Source organism: Polychytrium aggregatum (assembly GCF_025602895.1).
Source record: "Polychytrium aggregatum strain JEL109 chromosome Unknown BJ171scaffold_10, whole genome shotgun sequence".
Classification (NCBI taxonomy): domain Eukaryota; kingdom Fungi; phylum Chytridiomycota; class Chytridiomycetes; order Polychytriales; genus Polychytrium; species Polychytrium aggregatum.
The window spans coordinates 887,350-905,902 of NW_026516212.1; the positions used below are offsets into that span (position 1 = coordinate 887,350).

At 58.0% G+C, this 18,553-nt stretch overlaps 8 protein-coding genes across 8 annotated transcripts; 5 read left to right on the forward strand and 3 right to left on the reverse strand.

Annotated features, from left to right (window-relative positions):
* Nucleotides 1–675: 675 nt before the first annotated feature.
* On the forward strand, nt 676–3,536 carry BJ171DRAFT_566596 (uncharacterized protein; the record flags this gene model as incomplete). The annotated part of the gene is made up of 4 exons (XM_053113417.1): nt 676–1,171; nt 1,457–1,764; nt 1,890–2,161; nt 2,212–3,536. 4 exons carry the CDS (start codon nt 676–678, stop codon nt 3,350–3,352), a joined length of 2,217 nt encoding a protein of 738 aa, XP_052968834.1. The 3' UTR covers nt 3,353–3,536.
* Nucleotides 3,537–5,079: 1,543 nt separating this feature from the next.
* On the forward strand, nt 5,080–7,332 carry BJ171DRAFT_609997 (uncharacterized protein; the record flags this gene model as incomplete). The annotated part of the gene is made up of 5 exons (XM_053115267.1): nt 5,080–5,279; nt 5,521–5,693; nt 5,920–6,128; nt 6,241–6,678; nt 6,793–7,332. 5 exons carry the CDS (start codon nt 5,080–5,082, stop codon nt 7,060–7,062), a joined length of 1,290 nt encoding a protein of 429 aa, XP_052968835.1. The 3' UTR covers nt 7,063–7,332.
* BJ171DRAFT_496838 (heme peroxidase) lies at nt 7,163–9,347 on the reverse strand. The gene is made up of 4 exons (XM_053110231.1): nt 8,976–9,347; nt 8,480–8,612; nt 7,995–8,363; nt 7,163–7,829 (listed from the first exon to the last, which is right to left on the reverse strand). Exons 1-4 carry the CDS (start codon nt 9,252–9,254, stop codon nt 7,528–7,530), a joined length of 1,083 nt encoding a protein of 360 aa, XP_052968836.1. The 5' UTR covers nt 9,255–9,347; the 3' UTR covers nt 7,163–7,527.
* Nucleotides 9,348–10,342: 995 nt separating this feature from the next.
* On the forward strand, nt 10,343–12,651 carry BJ171DRAFT_18458 (uncharacterized protein; the record flags this gene model as incomplete). The annotated part of the gene is made up of 3 exons (XM_053106121.1): nt 10,343–11,265; nt 11,535–11,672; nt 11,826–12,651. Coding segments are annotated over 3 exons (1,695 nt in total), but the record flags the coding sequence as incomplete, so codon positions are not given.
* A 315-nt stretch (nt 12,652–12,966) lies between these two features.
* BJ171DRAFT_579725 (mitochondrial K+-H+ exchange-related-domain-containing protein) lies at nt 12,967–14,103 on the reverse strand (the record flags this gene model as incomplete). The annotated part of the gene is made up of 2 exons (XM_053113984.1): nt 12,967–13,485; nt 13,678–14,103. The coding sequence occupies 2 exons, from the start codon at nt 14,101–14,103 to the stop codon at nt 12,967–12,969; spliced, it is 945 nt and encodes a 314-aa protein (XP_052968838.1).
* Nucleotides 14,104–14,364: 261 nt separating this feature from the next.
* Nucleotides 14,365–14,802, forward strand: BJ171DRAFT_579726 (uncharacterized protein; the record flags this gene model as incomplete). Its single annotated transcript, XM_053113985.1, has 2 exons — nt 14,365–14,454; nt 14,623–14,802. 2 exons carry the CDS (start codon nt 14,365–14,367, stop codon nt 14,800–14,802), a joined length of 270 nt encoding a protein of 89 aa, XP_052968839.1.
* On the reverse strand, nt 14,533–16,137 carry BJ171DRAFT_496843 (uncharacterized protein). Its single transcript, XM_053110232.1, has 3 exons — nt 15,614–16,137; nt 15,079–15,473; nt 14,533–14,955 (listed from the first exon to the last, which is right to left on the reverse strand). The coding sequence occupies exons 1-3, from the start codon at nt 15,994–15,996 to the stop codon at nt 14,921–14,923; spliced, it is 813 nt and encodes a 270-aa protein (XP_052968840.1). The 5' UTR covers nt 15,997–16,137; the 3' UTR covers nt 14,533–14,920.
* A 574-nt stretch (nt 16,138–16,711) lies between these two features.
* On the forward strand, nt 16,712–18,133 carry BJ171DRAFT_473258 (uncharacterized protein; the record flags this gene model as incomplete). The annotated part of the gene is made up of 1 exon (XM_053108692.1): nt 16,712–18,133. One exon carries the CDS (start codon nt 16,712–16,714, stop codon nt 18,131–18,133), a length of 1,422 nt encoding a protein of 473 aa, XP_052968841.1.
* Nucleotides 18,134–18,553: the final 420 nt, after the last annotated feature.

The window sequence follows — 18,553 nt, forward strand, 5'->3', positions numbered from 1 at the left end:
ACGATTCTGCGCTGTCCCTGGTCCCGGCGCGCCAAATCTTATCGCACCTTGTCGGGACTCGCCCATGCGTGTCACCAAATTCATCGCAGACTGGCTGGCCCGGTCTTTGTTTGTCGCGGCTCTCCATCAGCCCATGCTTTTTTTTCCTTGAACTGACTCTGCACCGCAGGAAACCTTATCGGACTTGACCGACATGCCTCGGGAGCGCCGTGCTCTGGGGCCAATTGAGCAGAACGCTCCTTGCAATGCAACCAGGCCTGACTGACGTCCTAGGCAAGAGGAAGCAAGGCGTGCCTGCGGTCCTTCACGTATGGCTCACCATGTCATCTTTTGCCCGTCCGCAGCACAGCAGCTCCGGTCCCGAGTCGCGAGCTAGGACTGCGGGCGGCCCATCGTTGCCAGACCCCCTCTGCCCCTGGCAATGCCCGCAAAAATGTCGCGCTCGTGGGCCTGCCAAGCCACACCCGCTCTTGCTGGAGTTGTCCCATCTGCGTGCCTCGTTGCCTATCCTACTCTTGTTCATGCAAAGCAAAGTTTCAGTTAAAGTGCCGCCATCTGAGTCTGACCTGGCCTTCGGCCGACGAGGTGTCTTTCCGCATAAATAGTCGAGGATTTGCGGCTTCATCGGGTTGCCACATTCGCAGCGAACTGCGACTCTCCTGGTCAATTCACAACATGTTCCCGGCTTCCCAGATCCAAGCCCTCGCCATTGGCACTCTTGCCCTCGTTCCGCTAGGATGGATGCTCTACATGAGCCCTGGGCGTGTGTCCATGAACCTTACCAATAGCCTGGCGCCGGCTGACGTTTTCTTCATCGTCTGCGGCATCACTCCCCTTGCCTTCATCTGCGCAACCTCGGCGCTGTTGGACTCGTCCCTCGGCCAAGCTCTCTACAGACCTTCGTCGGAAAGCCCTCGCTCCGGCGTGTCCAAGTTGCTCGCACACCTCTGGCTCCCTTTGTGGCAAGTGCTCAAGACCGCAGCTCCACGCCCCTCGTACTTTGGAAACCCGTGGTCGGCCGGCGAAGTCGGCATGACCGTCATTCTGGCACTCTGCAACATCGCATGGGTCTTTGTCCCCATCGTTGTCCGTCTCAATAGCAAGAGCCACAGCCACGGGCCAGACCAAGGCCCGGCATACAAGTGGGCCAGGAGCATTTGCGGATGGGCTGGTAAGCTAGTTTATCCTTTACCATCTCGACTCGTTTTGACTGCTTCCACGCTGCCCAACTTTGGCGTTCCCACGCAGACCCGCAGCACCCCTCCTGCGCAATCTCTTGCGCCGTCTACCATTTCGTGTCAGACCCATTTTGCAGTTGGGGCCGTTTTCTGAGGAACAACGATATCTTTCAACCCCATGAGCCGCTTGGCTGATTCCACGTGTCCGATATGACCAAGCACTCTCATCTTATTCAACTGACCGTGGTTGTTTGATAACGCTTCTCTGACTGCACCAGGTTGGGCCGGTCTGTGGGATGCCGGTCTCTGCATTCTCTTTGTCATTCGTGAAAACATGGCCACCAAGAAGCTGCTAGGCTCCGAGGCAGGACAGTACCACCGAGTGGTTCGCTTCCACATCGGACTGGGCTACACCAGCTTCTTGATGATGACGTTGCACTCGCTGTTTTTCCTGATCGACTTCATCGTCAAGAACACCTTTGCGGAAGAAATGTTCCCGTGGGTTTCATCGATGGGCTACTGGAACTTTGCTGGACTCGTGTCGTGGCTGGCCCTCGTTGGGATGGTTGCCACTTCAGTGTACAAGGTAGGCTCGCAAAGCTGATGAAGTGAATAGAAGCACTGAGACCGAGTCATGCCTGGACGATCACTCACTCACTCACTCACTCACTCACTCACTCACTCACTCACTCACTCACTCACATTGGGCAGGTCCGTCGCTCAAACTACCGAGTCTTCTACTGGACCCACCAACTCTACGTCCTCTTCTTCTTCTTTGCCTTTGTCCACATGGGTATCATGGCCGCCTATCCGGTCATGTTCCCATGTTTGTACTTTATCTATGACCGTCTGCGGCCTCGTCTCCTGTTCAAGCGCTCGACCGAGGCCTACATTGAAAAGACCCCATCCGACTCGATCGTCAAGGTGCAGGTGCCCATCCCCGATGCCTGGAAGACTACCTCGGGCTACGCCCCAGGCGACTGGTCAACATCTGCATCCCCCAGATTTCGGGCTTGCACTGGCATCCTTTCAGTATTGCTTCTTATTACCCCGAGTCCCCCGACCGCCTGACGCTGCTTATCAAGACCAATGGGCAGTGGACGACCGAAGTCGCCAAGCTCTGCCCTGATCAACAGGACAGAGTCAAAGTACCGGTCAAGATCGACGGACCCTTTGGATCCCGCAGCACCTCCTATCTCGAATACGAGAGCCTGGTTCTTGTTGCCGGCGGAAGCGGTGTGGCTGCTCTGCTGCCCTTTGTCCGCCATTATGCCGTTGCAGGCCCGACCTCGGGCAAGCTGCATCTCGTGTGGACGGCCAAGAGCGAGTCCGATGTCGTGACCTTTGCACAGTTTGTGCTCGACATGGCCGACAAGAACTCCCTGCTCAGTTCCCGGGTTTCCCTTAGCCTCCATATCACTGGCAAGCCCGCGAAGACTGCTGACGAAGCCAAATTGCTCGACTCCAACGGTGCTGACAACTCAAAAGATTTTTCCAGTGTCGAATCCAAGACTGCAGCCAACCTTGACTCCAAGGACTTGGCCACCACCGTGTCCGGCGCCGAACAACCTGTCGGGACCGGCAGGCCCTCGCTCCTACCCCAAGGCCGGCCCAATGCCAAGGCCCGAGTTGCGGATCTGACGCTGGTCTGTGTCGTCTTCCTGATGGGTATCTTGGGCTGGTATCTCGGCGTGACCCTCAACCCAACAGGCGACATGATGGAGCTGTGCATGTCCGACGACGCCTTCAAGTTGGTGGGACTCGATCACTTTATGTGTTGGTACGTCTCCCCCGCAGCCCCGGCCGTCCTGTCGGTCCTGTTGGCTTCGGTTTCGGGGTTGATGTACACCTTTTTCTATGCCTTCGTACGCACCCATGTGGCTGATTCGGCCCGTCAGGTCGGCACGCTCTCCGAGCCCGAGCAAAGTGGCGACCTGGCTCCAGTCTCATGGATCGACCACGATCTGCTCGCTGCCCGTCTCGCCGAGCTGGATGTCGTCCGCACACGCCCTGATCTCGCCGCGATCCTGAGCCGCTTTGACCAGGACGCTGGAGCAAGCGGCACCCGGTGCGCTGTCATCGGAGCCGGTCCTGAGCGCCTCATGCGAACGCTGCAGTACCTCGCTGTCGGCCACAAGAACCTCGACTGGCAGAGAGAGTCGTGGAAAGTCTAAACTTCGACTATCGAGCCAAGCCCATCTTTGAGGTGGAGACATGTCCTTCAACAACCAAAAGATCGTTGTCCCTCCAGACAAGCGATCCTTGCCTCATTCCTTCCACTCTATGTTCATGACCAGGTTCGAGACTATCGACTGAATGAATCTCTGATAACCAATATACTGGAATAGGTGTATTGTACCTTGGTGGACATTGGGGATCTAGATCACAGTAGCGATGGAAAGAGATGGCTCCGACAGAAGAAGACTGACGCAGTGTTGAGGGGCAGCGAGCCAGCGCCATGTGGGAGTCAGCGTTCTTTGAAGGGCTCAAGATCATGTTTGCATGCTTGTTCGTTGGAAGCTTGAGTGGCCACTGAATGTTAGCGTCGTCCGACCTATTCTCTCGCGTAGCACCCACCGGAGACTGAATAACCGATGTATTCTTTCGCCCGGCCGATCTGGTTTGCCAATCATCATTCCACTCCGATGCACACCTTCCCATGTGCGTCATAACCGAATACAATCCACAGCAGCTTCATCTAGAGGTGGGTGAGGGCCCGTGTACTCTGTTGTGGTATTTGTAAAGAGAGAGTAGTCGAGAAGAATTCGCTTCATCGACCGACACTCGAGCCAAAATAATGATTGGCATGGTGACTGCATACTCTTCCAATCAGTGTGAGAAGCCCCTCTAGACAGCCAGCCGTGCGTATTGAGTGATGGTATCGGGATCCTGCACACCGACTCTCAGCAGACCGGGCGGTGTACCCATGGATTGAGAGGGCTGCTTTGTCGCCTGGCATTGTGGGCAATCAGCCATCTCAGAGACAACGGAGGATCCCTCCTTCGCTCTCACTGCTATCCGTTTTTGACCTCCATACTCCTCAGGACCGTTCTTCTTGACCAGGACAAACAAGTAACCCGAGTCCCTTTGTTCTGGAGTCACGATCACCTTCTACAGTCGGTCCAGAGAGAAACGGGACAGTCACTTTCTGGTTTCAGAGGCCTGAACCCCGCTGACTGACTGCAGGCTGCGATGAACAAGCCGTGCGATTGTTGCCCGTCCTGGTAGGCAATCTCTTTGTCTTCGTTGGTTTGGGGAGCATGGTCTTGAATACACTCGGTCGATCTCCTGTGGCGATTGGTGTAGAAGCGTCGATGTGGGAGTGTGGTGTCGTCACTCGATGTGTGAGTGTGGTGCATCCACTCGATGTGGGAGTGTTGTGCATTCACTTGCCCTCTGAACAACTTCATACTAACTCGATATCAAGACACTCGGCCTCCTCGAGTCGCTTGGCTTCCCGGCACTGTGAGGACACCTGGAGATCGAGTCGCTTGAATCGCCCTCGCCTGGGTGGTGCCTTTGGCTTGCAGGGAGACATCTGTGCGAGAAAGAAGCGACGATGGCTGGTTCTGCCCTTGGGCCAGAGCGAATCTCCTCAAAACCAGGGCATTATGGGCTGGCAGCGATGCCCACAATGGCGTCCTTGATTCAGATCCAGAATCGCATCACAGAATGGCAGTGTGAAAGTCGGAGGTGTGGCGAACGGTCATATCCAGCGCGCGATGTTTTGAGGCAGCAAAATACTTGTTCAATGGCCAAAACCCGGCGTGTCCCGTTTTTTATGAGATCATCTGTGAACTCGGGTTTGGGACAGTCTCTCTCGCTCCCTCCGCCCCCCCCCTCTCACCATTTCCACATCCATACATATCAAATCCCAAGCACCCACTCCCAGCACATAGCAATGACATACAGCCTCGATCAGCTCAGCATCCTGAGCACCATAGCCAACTCGGCCGGGGGTCTGTCGCTGGTCTTTGGCCTCGTAACAATCGGCGTTATCTTGGTCAGACGGAAGCTGCTGCTGAGGAAGAGCATCAATCGGATGGCCTTTGCGATCATCATCTCGGACTGCGTCGCGAGCCTGGGATTCTCACTCGGAACGTATGTGGCCCATGTGGGTGCTGGAGGGGGGAGGACAGCGTGGGAGCCCGATGGAGGGATGGGCAGAGAGGAGAATGAGTTGCTTTCGACCGAATGACCAATGTCCAGAACGGCTGGCAAGGGGTACTCCCTTCCCATGAAAGCAGCTTTGCGCTCCTGGATTCAAACTCACCCCCCCTCGCTTCTGCTTCACTTATCCACTCTCGTACTCATCTCCTTCGAATACTCTGGATGGACACAGCTCCACGTATCAGGATCCCAGCGCATGGCCCGGCGCCTGTGCGCTCCAAGCCTCGCTCCTCCAGTTCGGAAACATCAGCACCATCTGCTGGAACTTTTTCATGGCCCTCCAGTGCGTCCACGTTCTTCTGCTCGATCTCTCCCTGGACCAGACCCGACCGCTGGAAAAGTATTGTAAGGATTACTCGCGTTCGCCGCTCATGCTTGTCCATAGTCCCCATCTGGCCCCGACCGAGTCTGCGGCCGGGATGGCTTGCGAGTCGTTCTTGTGCTGATTCCTTCGCACGTCCCTCGGAATCCATTGGGCGACTGTCCTCTGTTCTTCATCAAACACACCATTTGATGTCGTCGATTGTCGATTGTCGATTGTCCATTGCCATCAACCATTGCCGACATGAAGATCACCTCGTTGCATGGTCCACGGCCGTTGCGGTTTCGTTGGGGCTGCTGTACTTTGCATCCGACGTCTATGGGGTAGGTCTCTGGTGGTATGCGAAATGCAGACGACGCAAGTCGTGCTCTGGGAGAGAGATGGTCGTTTCGATGAACAGCGGCGAGGAGATGCAAGAGTGGCCCAACATCACTCAGGCTGTCAATATGAAGCTGTGGGTGGGTCCATACTTGTCTTGGCTCGCCCGGATATACAATTTCCGCACTGACTACCGCTGCCTGTGTGGTGATTATTACTGACACTGCTGCTTCTGCCACCGTTTGTTCCAAGCCAGCGGACCAGTGGTGCTGGATCAGCGCCAACTACACGCTCTACCGACTGTATTTCTACTACATCCCCCTCTGGGCCGTTTTCCTGTTCAACGTTGCGGTCTACAGCCTGATTCTGCGAGCCCTGCTCAAGTACAATACCGAGATCCAACAGTGCTGTGGCCTTGAAGACGGCACGGTAAACGACACAGGCGGCTGTGGCCAAGAAAACGGAGCTGAAAGAGCAAGAGCAACACGAACAGGACGAGCAAGTGGAAGGGCGGGTCGAGCCGACAACAACGGAAACGGCGACATCAACTCGGTCACTCGGCAATTCGCCGTTCGTTCGATGCTCTACACCCTGGCGTTTCTCATGGCCTGGCTCCCAGCGACCATCAATCGGGTCTACCTGGCCATTCGGCCAAGCTATCCGCTTTTTGTGCTGAGCTGTGTGCATACGGTGAGCGGCCGCCTTCTTTCCTTTCGCTCCTCTGGCCGATTGTTATCGTCGCTAACTCGCCTGGACCCCATCTGTCTCGTCACATTGTTCCCTTTGACTTTTTGACTTTCTCAGTTCTGCACCAGCATGATGGGCTTTATCAATTGCGCCGTTTTCCATCTCACGACGTACAAAACCCCATCTCCAACTCGGCCGCGAGCGTCGCTTGCTGCCAAAGGCGTACGGCCGAGCGCCGCGGCTGTCCGGCCGAAATTCACGGCACAAGCTCCTCCAAAGCCGATTGTTCTCAGCGGGATCTGCAGCGAGGGCAGTGATGGCGTCGAGGCCCGGAGCGGGTCTGAAGTGGCGGGCCAGAAACCAGGCCCGGTGACCACGCAGCGATGACCATTCATTTGAATAGTCAGTGCGGGACCCGGCTGGCTGGATGCGACGTTTGAGCGCCCCGCACTTCCTATCCATCGCAGGCACAGCTGGGCTTGTCGACTATGTACAAAAATCTGGCTTTACTCCGTGAGCAAACACACAAACAAAACAAGAGAGCGAATCCAAAACAGGATGGAGGACGAGGTGAAGCGCGATTGCAGAACACGGGCCTCCGAACGAATACATTCACAACCCGACACCAGTCGTGTGGATTTCTTCCAAGGACGACCCCCTGCTTCGTTGTGAGGATAAGAGGCTCGGATCTCAGCAAAGGAGCAAAAGTAGCAAGCAAGCAAGCGGCGGATGAGATAAAGGAAGAGGAGGAAGCAATCCAGTGGTGTCGCCCAGCTCTCGAGTCAAGGAGGGGGGTTGCACTGGTATGGACATTAAACCTGCTTCAGGGCAGGCAGGAGACACGCATGTCATCTAGAGGCGAGGGAACTCGTAGACGGGGGCGTCAGCAGCGAACGGGACACCGAGCTCCTCCAGTTTCTGGAAGACGGCGGCAAAGTCCTCAAAGAACTTGTCCTGGTCCTTGGCGTACAGCTGGACAAACTTGTAGAAGACGCGATCCTTGATCAGGGAAATGTCGGTGGGAAGCATCATGAGGGAGCCGGTCTTCTTGTCAGCAAGCTGCTTGGGGCCATCCCACTTGCGGTCGATCCAGCGCTCGCTCAGAAGAAGCTTGAAGTAGTCGTTGGAGAAGGTGATGGGGGAGAAGGTCCAGGCTGGGAGCACAGATGGGACAGGTCAGGACGGGTCAGGACAGGCTGGATCCGATCCAATGCGATGCGGTCCAATGCGATGCGGTCAGGGGAGAAAGGACGAGCACCGCATAGCAGAATAGCGCGGGGGAGGGCAGATGGGACAGCGAACAGCAGGTTAATACATACGTCCTTCGAAGCCACTGCGGTCGGTGTGGCAGCGGCCAAGGGCGTGGGCGCCAGAGAGAGCAACAATCTCCTGATCGTTGAAACCCATGCGGTAAAAGATACTGCGGAGATGGTCCTGGGCCTGGCTGGCGTCAGGGAGGCGGCCATCGGGAGTGCAGGCCTCGGCCGAAGCGGCGTCGGAGCGGCCGGGTCTCCACTTGATGGTGGGGCCGCCCATCTCCTGGATAGCGACCACACCGGCAAGGGACCACAGATCAGAGTAGGAGATCTGGGGGAACTGCTCCTTGACCTTCTCGAGGCGCTGGCGGGCAACGTTGAGACCGTTGTTGGCGCCGTGAGAAGCCTCGGGGTTGAATCTCATGGTGGCACCTGAGGGGCGGGGAGGCAAGATGCAGGTGGAGTGAGATGGATGCCAATGGTGCCGGCACGTTGGATCACAAAAGAGCAACGTGACCAGATGCAGCCGCAGACTTGCATGCACATACCGTTGGAACCGCCGGTGCCGGTGGTCTTGTCATAGGTGCCGGCAGCGTGCCAGGCGAGGCGGACAAAGACGGGGCCGAAGGAGCCGTCGTCATAGTCGTTGTCATCCAGGAGATCGGCAATGGCCTTGTAGACCTGTGTGATGGGCCGTCGTGGTGCCAGGATGCAGAAAGAGATGATGCGGCGGTGCGGAGTGAGTGGCAAGATCGTGGCGATCGATGGATAAGGAGAGTCCCCAGGTGCTGCCAGTGGGTGCCGACCAGGGCGATCCCCAAAAGCCCAGGGTCGGCTTGGTTCGCGCGAGACGCGGGGGCAGGCAGCGACAGGGAAAAGGCCCGTTGATCGAGGTGCGACCAAGAGACGGAAAGAGCAGATGGCCAGGGCAGGTAGCCGCAGCACTGGCCAAACCAACTGATCCAGAGAACAAAGAGCCAGGCGATGGGCGATCTGAGCGAGCTGCCAGGGGGGGGGAGGGGCTTGCAGTAGCAACACACATACCTCCTTGTAGTCCAGGGGCTTGGGAGGAGCGGCAGCGGGAGCAGCCTCCTGCTTCTCCTGGGTGGTGTAGTAGTAGTATCCACCGGCGGCAGCAGCAGCGGCAGCGAGGAACCAGAAGGTGCCGTTGCCGGACTTTTTGGGCTCCTCCTTGGTCTGCTCGGTGGTGAACCGGCGCAGCGAGTGGGCAACGGGAACGATGGGGCGGGCCAGAGCCACGGAGCGGGCGGCGACAGGCACGAAGCGAGAGCGGGCCAGGAGGATGGGGGCGCGGAAGGACATGGCGAGGCAGAGGGAGAAGGGGTGCGAGCAGGAGGTGCAGGCAGGAGGTGCAGAACGCAAGAGCAGAACGCAAGAGCAGAATGCAAGTGCAGAATGCAAGTGCTGGTCGAAGAGGCGATTGGAGCGCGGGTGTTATATACGCGGAGAGTGCTGCGCACGAACAAGCCACTGCGTGTGTGTGTGCGGCGGCTGCTGTTGGTGCTGTGGAAGTTGAAGTTGAAGTTGATGAAGTTGATGTTGCTGTTGTTGAAGTTAAAGTTGCGACTGGAGTTGTAACTGTACCTGTTAATGTTCGTGAGCTGCCACGTGCGGCGCTCTTCGCTCTCTCCCACACATCCACGGCCATTTGTCAGCCGCTGCCAGCGCCTCGGCCGCCTCGGCTGGCGCATTTTTCCGCATCGCCCTTTGCCTGTTCTCTGTCTTGCGAGCCCCATTTGCGCAAGCTCCTTCTGGCTCTCCCTCGATGGTGACTCACCGGCTCGCCCAGAGGACTGGCGCGGGGCCATGGGTTCGCCGCTCCCACGGCTGTGGCCCTGGCTTCCCGCACGCATTGCATGCGGGCTGTTTCAGGCTCCCGGGGCCATGATGACAAACATGCACTCCGATCGTCTGGGAATACTTCCTGGACAAAGACACATCTGCATTGACGCCATGGCTGCGCGCGAGATGAGATGCACATTCATCCGATGCGACCAAGCGCCGATGCCGATCCCCGATCGCCGAGTATGTGGCCTCTGTCTGCGAGCACATCCAAGTCGCGACGCTCGCAATTCACAGACACTCGCTTGGAGCACTCGACACATTGTGGACATGCCCGCCGGCGACCACAGCTCCCAGGGATGCCACATCGCCGTCTCTCATCGCCAGGGTTGCCACCATATTCACTTGGTGCCACCAGCCCATCACGTGCATTTCAGCTGGGCGCAGCATTTGCCTTTTGTGGCAGAGCCCAATCCGGGCCCTGGCCGCGACACGCCTCCCGACCCCTGGCTCGAGTGAGGCCGGTGGCGGCGCATGGGGTTGGCCGAGGACCGATTGCATGCCGGCGGTGGCATGTTGGCCGATTGCACTGGATTGCACACTGGATTGCACACTGGATTGCACCTTGGTCAACTGCAAACTGCATTACACCTTGGTCAATCGCACGCTCGACATTGCACCGGATTGCAAACACTCGCCTCACGCCATATCCACCAAATGCGCCAAACGAGCCAAACGCACCAAACCACATTCACCACCACGGACTTGCGATTGCGCATTCTGTGGCCGCCGCTCGCCACCGCCAAGTTGCGACTTGGCCTCCCGTCTGCCTGTGCTTTGCCGCCTCCCTCCATACACCCGACGCCACCGGTCTCGGTCTCGGCTATAAAACCCCACCCGTCTTTGCCTCCATCTTTGCCTCCATCTCCACTTTCATCCCTCCAACTCCACTTTCGTCCTCCGTCGCTTTCGTCATGGTTGCCCCCACTCTTGCCGTCCATCTCGATCATTCCGCTCTCGAGCTTGTCACCAACCTCGACGGAACACCCTCGCAGTCCTTCTTTGCCGGCACCCCCACCATCACCGGCAAGGTCGTCGTCACCGTCCCGGCCTCGCTTGACCACATCATTGTCAAGACCCTTGCCGTTGACCTCAAGGCCTTCTACTCCTTCAAGAAGCCCGCCTCTGGCCTCAACATCACCTCGCTCCTCGGTGCCCGCGACATCGTGCCCATTCCTGAGCAGTCTTCCCAGGTCGTCATCTTCAGCGAGGACGTCCACAAGATCGTCCCTGCCGGCTCCCATGAGTTCCCCTTCAAGCTGGTCTTCTCCTCCTACAAGACCGCCACTCCCTCCTTCGAGAGCCCCCTTGGCGACCTCGTCCACGCCGTCGCTGCCCATCTCGTCAGCGGCATCTCTGCCGACAAGATCGTCTCGCCCGATGTCCCGCTGGCCGTCACCCGTGTGTACAAGTCCCCCTCTGTCGTCGTCGAAAAGTTCCAGGGCGGCGTCTCGCACGGCGAAAAGTTCAAGTAGGTCACCCACCCAGTTCTGTCCAGCTCTACCCAGCTCTACCCAGCTCTACCCAGCTCTACCCAGCTCTACCCAGCTCAGCTCAGCGCTTCATTGTTCTGCCTAGCACTGCTTTGTTCCACCCTGCTCTGCGCCTTGATATCGCTGCGTGACTGTCGTCGGCCACATCACCCCTCCAGGCGATACCGTTGCGACCCTGCTCGCACTCTCATCCGCCAGTCGCTCACATTCGCTCCCCAATCGCCCCACCTCGCCTCCAAACCCACAGGTACACCATCGGCCTGCCCGAAGCCATCTTCTCTGACGAGGGTCTGATCAAGTTCAGTCTCGATCTGCAGCCCATCAAGCCCGAGGACGGCCAGGCTCGCGAGATCAAGGTTGAGCTGCTCGAGATCGCCACTGCTTTGTAAGTCCTCTGACTGCTCCCCAGAGATATCGGTGAAGGACCATCGCTGCACAATCTTTGCCTCTGCATCCTTGCTTCTGCACCCCGAAGCTGATCCTTTGCTTGTCTACTGCACGACATGTTCTCCCCCCTCTGGATGCGCCTCGGTTGCAGCACCGAGCCCAAGCCCGACGACTTTGACTACCACTTCCAAAAGACCGCTGCTCCGGAGACCCTCGCTAAGAGCATCAAGGGTCTGACCGTCGATAGCCATGTCATCAGCACCGTCAAGGTCCCTGCCCCCGCTGCCCCTGCTGCCGGCGCCGTCGCCGTCGCTGTCGCCCCTGTTCCCATCCTCATCCAGCTCCCCTTCCCTGTGGTTGGCCCCCCTGTCCCCGAGAAGCCCGCTGCCGAGACCACCGCCTCGTCCCTGCCGCTGCATGTTCCTTCTCTCAACTCCATTACCGCCGCTCTCCCCAAGGTGCCGTCGCTCAAGGCCGGCAGCTCCATCCACCCCGACGTCCGCTCGGACCGCTTGGATGTTCGTCACCTGCTGAAGGTCTCGTTCGTCCACTACCCCTCCAAGAACCCCTCCAGCACCACCACCACCTCCTCGTCCTCTGCCACCATCTTCTCCACCACCTCCACCACCACTACCACTACCACCACCTCGGCCCCTGGCACCGTCCAGAGCAACATTGCCGAGAGCATCCAGTCGGGTCTCTCTGCCCTGGGTCTTTCGGGCGTTTCCGAGTCCTTTGCCGTGGGTGTCAAGGTTCTCGTCCGCCACTTCCCTCGTGAGCAGTAAAGAGAAGCCTCCGCCCTCGCTCGCATGTCTGCTGTTCAGTAACACTTTCACCTTCAGCCACCTAGTCAGTATGTCAGTGCGTTGTCCTCCTGTATTGTATCTTACAGTCAATCAAAAATAACATGGGTCAGTGTCCCTCTTTCTCTGGTATCAGAGGCCTGAAGCTTGCTGAACTTTCCGCAGCCCCTGGTGGTCCGGCCGTGCAATTGTTTCCAATGGTTTCGCTGGTTTCGGAGGCAATCGCCTTGAATACACCCAAGTCGATCTGGTAACCATCGACCACCACTGACGTTGGGATACTGGACCGAGCAGGAGCATGCCTGAGGGCGGGACTCATCAAAAGCAGGCGAGCTCCCACATCCACTGCTTCTCTCATTGGCGGCATGGGGTGTCCTTATTGGATCGCATGGACGGTGGTCGATCCAGCCATGTCTGTGGCCGAGTCCGTGTCGATGTTCTTGAGCGCACTCGAGATGACTGGGCCGTGGCATAGAAAGCGGTACTGCTTTATTCCGGCTTGGTACCGTCGTGGTCATGCTGTTGCGGCGACTTGCCTGAACCGCCCGGCTCGGACTGCGGCCCTCGAGGCCCTGCTTCGATTGCTCGCAGGACCTGGTGCCGGCCTCGCTCGAGCTCTCGGTCCAGGGTCAGGCCGCCGAGCTCCGCACGAACGATCCGATCGATCACCTGCGGCTCGACGACCTCGACCCGATCCCAGTTCCAGCTGGCCATGGCCTCGTCCAGGCGTGGGTCGACTTTGGGGCGGATCAGCCCGTTCCGAGTCCAGTGTTGGAGGGTCCGGGCGCCCTGATAGGCCCGCCAGTGTGAGTAGACCCGGAAGAGATTATAGGCCAGAAAGACGTTCGGGCCAGGCAAGATCGTGGCGAGGCATGAGACCGGAACGAGCAGCGTCGAGAGGATAAAGAGCCGCTGGTGGTAAGGTGTGCGTCGGTTTGCCAGGGTCTCGAGCTCGTGTTGGATCTGGCTCGTCGACAGTCGGGCTGGATGGAAGACCGTCAAAGGCTCCTGGATGGCCACCGACATTGTCATCCAGGAAGGTCACAGACAGTGTGAGGAGCCATGGAGAGGCATTCGTCCAGAAACATGGGTCTGCAGTCTGCATTCGCCCCGACTGCATTCCGTCCCTCCGAGCAGATGTCTTTCATTCGTCAATATCGCATGTTTGCCTTGGCGAGACGAATATGCAGATGGACCTACATGGAATGCTTCCCAGAGGCGCTGCTGGGCTGGGTCTGCATGAGAATGGGATGCAGGGCGAGTGTCCTGCGGGGCCGCTGCTGCAGCCGATGATGGCGACGACGACGGCAACGACGACGGTGACGAAGGAGTCGGAGGGGTCGGCAGAATCGGCAGCTCCTTCAGGAACCACTCCTCGGCATGGATCCGGTCCAGGACCGAGTTGCCAAAGTCGTAGAAGCGCCGGGCCCAGGTTCCCTCCCGAGCCGAGCCCAGCTCGTCCCACTGCCGGATGGTGAAGTCGACGGCCCGGTGGGAGAGGTCGACGACCCGAGGCGGCAGCCGAGAGACGGGCAGCCGGGTGGCCTCCTTGAGATTGGAGGCGGGGTGGAAGTGGGCCGAGTAGACCCGGGCGGTCTTGGTGATGGGCACAACGATGATGCGCATTGTGGCCGAGCGGTCGCAGCGGCTGCGAGCAGGGACGGAGCGGATGGGCAGCAGACGAGGGGAGAGTGGTGCTGGATGGATCGATGCGAGTGGATCGACGGGCGAGTGGATTGGATGAATGAAATGGATGAGCAGATCCGCCAAGCCATCGACAATCGCCCTTGCGCTCCATCCCCTCATCCATTCATCCATCCAACAGCCCATCCATCCAACAGCCCATCCATCCAACAGCCCATCCATTCAACACCATACCCACCAGCCATGTCTCGCACCTGTCGTCGATGCCTGCAGTCGTATCTGCCCAGCGACAACACCCCGGCCTCCTGTCCGTTCCATCCGATGACCTTTGCCGTGAGTGTCCGTGAGCACCCATCCTCGTCTGCCCACAACCTCCAGCCTGTTTTGCATTCCTCGGTGGATCGGGCTGCTCCCTGGCGCTGATAGCTGGCTCATATTTGGAATATGCTGCATTCTCTCGTCCGCTCGACCGCTTCCTCTCGCTGACAACATCCGCTGTAGACCCGCCCGCATCCGGCACACCACTATGCCTTTGAAATCGACGACGAGTACATGAAGACGCTCGAGGGCTGGATCTCGGCGTGTTGGGAGTGCTGCGGGAGCGAGCAGAAGGATGCGCCCGGATGCAAGGCCTCGATGCATGTCTCCTACGACGATCCTCTGCCAAGCGACATCCAATAGAGCCCCTCGGTGAGAGAGGCACCACTGTCTGCGACCCTATCATAGATCCTGATGAGCCGACTTTGGATCCGGCACACACGTTATGGTGCTCCCGGCCTCCGTTTTGGCCCAGTGGTGTTCAACACAGCAATGCGACACTCGCGAGCAATGCAGCTGGACGAGACAGATCCGAAACGCATGCGGAAGCGACAGTATGACATGCGTCAGTCCAGTGCCAGCTCCAAAGCCACCATTCGTACAGCCAGCACTCTCAGGCCGAAGGAGACTGCAACTCACCGGCAGCGACCGATATGGCTCCTCCGGCAACAGCGGCGGCACTCGTCGGACTCGCACTTTTGCTCAGCGACTCATAAGGCACATTCAGCTCCATTCGGTTGGGGAGCTGTGTCGGAGGACTCGAATGGATCGTGACTGTCGGACACTGGTATGTCAGCTTGACGAACGTTTGAGTTGAGCAGTTCCGGCATCCCGCATCGACGCACACGAGCTGATTGATCTGGTCCGAAAACATCGAGTCCGCTGTCGTGAGACCGTACAGCCCATCAAAGATCTTGGTGCAGGTTGGATAGACCGGGCGTCTGGAGATGGCATATGGGTCGAAGCAATGCGCCGCGTCGATGCTGGTGGTCCAGTAGGAGAAGGTTTTCGTCGAAAATGGTGGCGACCATAGGCTGGCGGCAGATCCACAGAAGCAGACAGGGGATGAAAGCGCCAGGTCAGTGAGCATGGGAAAACAGCATGAGGCAGGAAGCAGGATGCAGGATGCAGGAAGCGCGAAGCAGGAAGCAGGAAGCAACTGCGTTCGGCTCACTCAATATCCGTGTAGTTTTTGCTGCTGTAGACCCCGGTGAAGAAGCTGGGTGTGCAGGGATCGGTGTTGAGAGTCGAGAACTGGGCGACGACGGTGCAGTTGGCTCGACAGGTCGGGTCGCTGTAGCAGTTGTGGGCCACGATGGTGTTGTTCTCGGGAACCACGGCAAAGTAGACAAAGCCAGGCAGGGTCACATTGAACTCATAGCTCGGAATGCACCGGTTGGTGGCCAGGAGGTTGTCCCCGAGCATGCCTGCTGCCTCGGAATCCAGAGCCTGGGCCGGGTTGAGGCAGTTCGGGGCAATCAGCTGCCAGGGGGCTTGGTGGACGAGCCACTGGAGGTTTGTGGGATCGATTGGGACGGGAGCGATGCTGGCGGTCATGGAGTCGGTTGGGACGGGGCGAAGGGGCGAATAGTGGTGGGGAAATGGGCAGAGTCTCCCAGTTTGCTGACGGAGGAAGAGCACCGATGCAAACGGACTCGCTGGTGGGAGATGCGATGCTGGTGCAGGGGGTTCGTTGATGGCAACCAGGGCGACAACATGCACATGGCGCATGGGTTTGTGACCGCCAGACATACACACGTGGACTGGTTGTGTTACGCGTGTGGCGCGTGTGGCGCTGCTGCTCTTACTACCGAGAGCACAGCGAGAGCGGACCGGGAGCACGGCGAGAGCACAGAGACTGCGTGGCTCTGACTTGCGCGGGATCAGCGAGACGATGCCAGCCACCGCACAGCCACATGCATAGCCACCGCACAGCCACGTGCGCAGCCATCACAGCCCTGTGTCGCCAAGCGCGTCTCCACTCCGCGTTGGTGCGAGGGTGTCGTGTCCTTCTGCGCACACACAGAATGTTCCGATGTCGTTGCATCCTGTGCCGCGCTCTCGCCACATGACCCAGAACGACGAGGCTGCGTCTTGTGCTTTTATGGAGCTCATCAACAACTTTGTCTCACGGTCTGATCTCAACCTGAAGCAATGGAATCTCTTGTTTGTCTTTGTCGATGTATTCGCTCTTGAAAGCGGAGCCGGTCAGTTTATGCAAGCCCCGTCCAGGTTCCAACTCGACTTCAGCAAAACCAATGTGCTGGTCAACATGGAAGGATTCGACAGCACCGGAAAGTATTCACTTGTGCGGTCCACCAGCTCTTGGGCCTCCAGTCTCTTTTCCAGAACCGCGCCCCATCCAAACGGTAACTCCCTCACCCAGAAAGCCATGGCAAGCGACGACAACTTCACCATCTTGGATTGCATTCCACTTGGACAGTCACTTCGCGCCATCGAGCTGACCCCCATAGACCCTCGCTCTGTCCACAGCACCATGGGTCGATTTTCCACCTACATCCAACCGGGTGTCCTCCAGCATCTCGGCGACAACGTGGCGGCTTTTGCAAACCAAGTCCTCCTGCTGGATCCAGCCTCGATTCCGCCCACTGCTTCTGCCACACCTACCAACTCATACGGCACTGCGACTTCGATTGTGATACCGGGACAGTATTATGCCTCGTTCTTTGGTTGGTTCATGGTCACCACATCCTTCTCCACCATCGGTATCGCCACAGCTGCATCCGCGGGGTGCTCCGTTGTCATCATTGCTCTCGTTGGATCGATCTTCAAGCGTCGGATCAAGATCGGTACTCGCACCATCCAGCGTGTCCTCAAGGATCTGCTCATTGGCTTGGCTTGGCTGGTTACCAAATCAGTTGCTGCATTAGCTGTTGTCTCGATCGTGACACTCATTTCTGCCTCGACTTTGCCATGGAATTCACCATTCCGATTCGCGTACTACTTGGTGTTCCAAGGTCTTTCGGCCGTCGTCCCTTGGGCTGCGATGAATGCGGTATTATTCCATTATGAGATGAAGCGATCCCACCATGATGGCCAAGACACCCGCCCCGACTTGCTTGTGTCGTTACTCAAGCCAGTACCTCCATCCTACGAGGATATCGAACTCGCCGATAGGGAGCACCCCGAGCAGCTCCCGATGTATGAAGTCCCGGTAGCGCCGCCCGGCAATCTCGCTGCGACCAACACACATGCCTCGAACAGTGGCCCCGACTCTGCCTCGTCCGAGTCGCATTCCAACGCCGATCTGGTGTACTTTGCCGGGCCTCCTGCCAACTCGGCTCTGTCGACTGCTGGAACATCCGAGTCCGTCGATGCCGATGCTGCTGTGGGTTCTTCTGCCAGAGCCACCAACACCGTGCCGGCTGCCTCCATCGGCCATCCCGCATTCTCGAACGATCCTCCTGCTAGACCCCGCTTTGTCTATGGATACGCCAACTTTATCGATCTTGCGGTCCTCGCCATCTTCCACACACTCATGTGCATCGTCTCAGTGTTCATCTTCCCGGACATTGCCCTATTCGGGGTTTGGTTTCGATCGTTGGAGGATGCGACTCCGAATACAATTGGACGAGTGACATCGATGGTGATTGACTCGTGCGCATCGATTGTGTTCAGACTGCGATTGCGCTGTTGGTCGCATTGGGTGAAATGTCTGAGCATCAGGCATTGAAAGTTTCATCAGCAGAGCCGATAAAACATTCGCCAGCGACACACAGGATTATGTAGCAATGAGGGATGGTGGCCCCGATTCGATCACAAAGTAGTCGTGCGGCCAGAGCACTGCCGTCCGTGAGGTCGTGCGTGCACATTCCCATAACAACTCGTATGTCCGAGAAGCACAGATATTGCATTCATCGTTGGGCCTGTCATTCGAACTTGCTGCAAGCGACACAGCACTGCAGCTTGGCCGGGACCCAGAATCCTTGTTTGATCAATCAAGACATTCGACCGATGACGAGATGCTCTCACCCGGTGCCACCAATCCGACTGCATCGGCATACCGCCAGTGCATCCCACCTTCCATCTTCCATTGACATTTTGGCACGGCGGCGACGGATCTATCCCGCTTCCCTCTCTGTCACCAAATCCA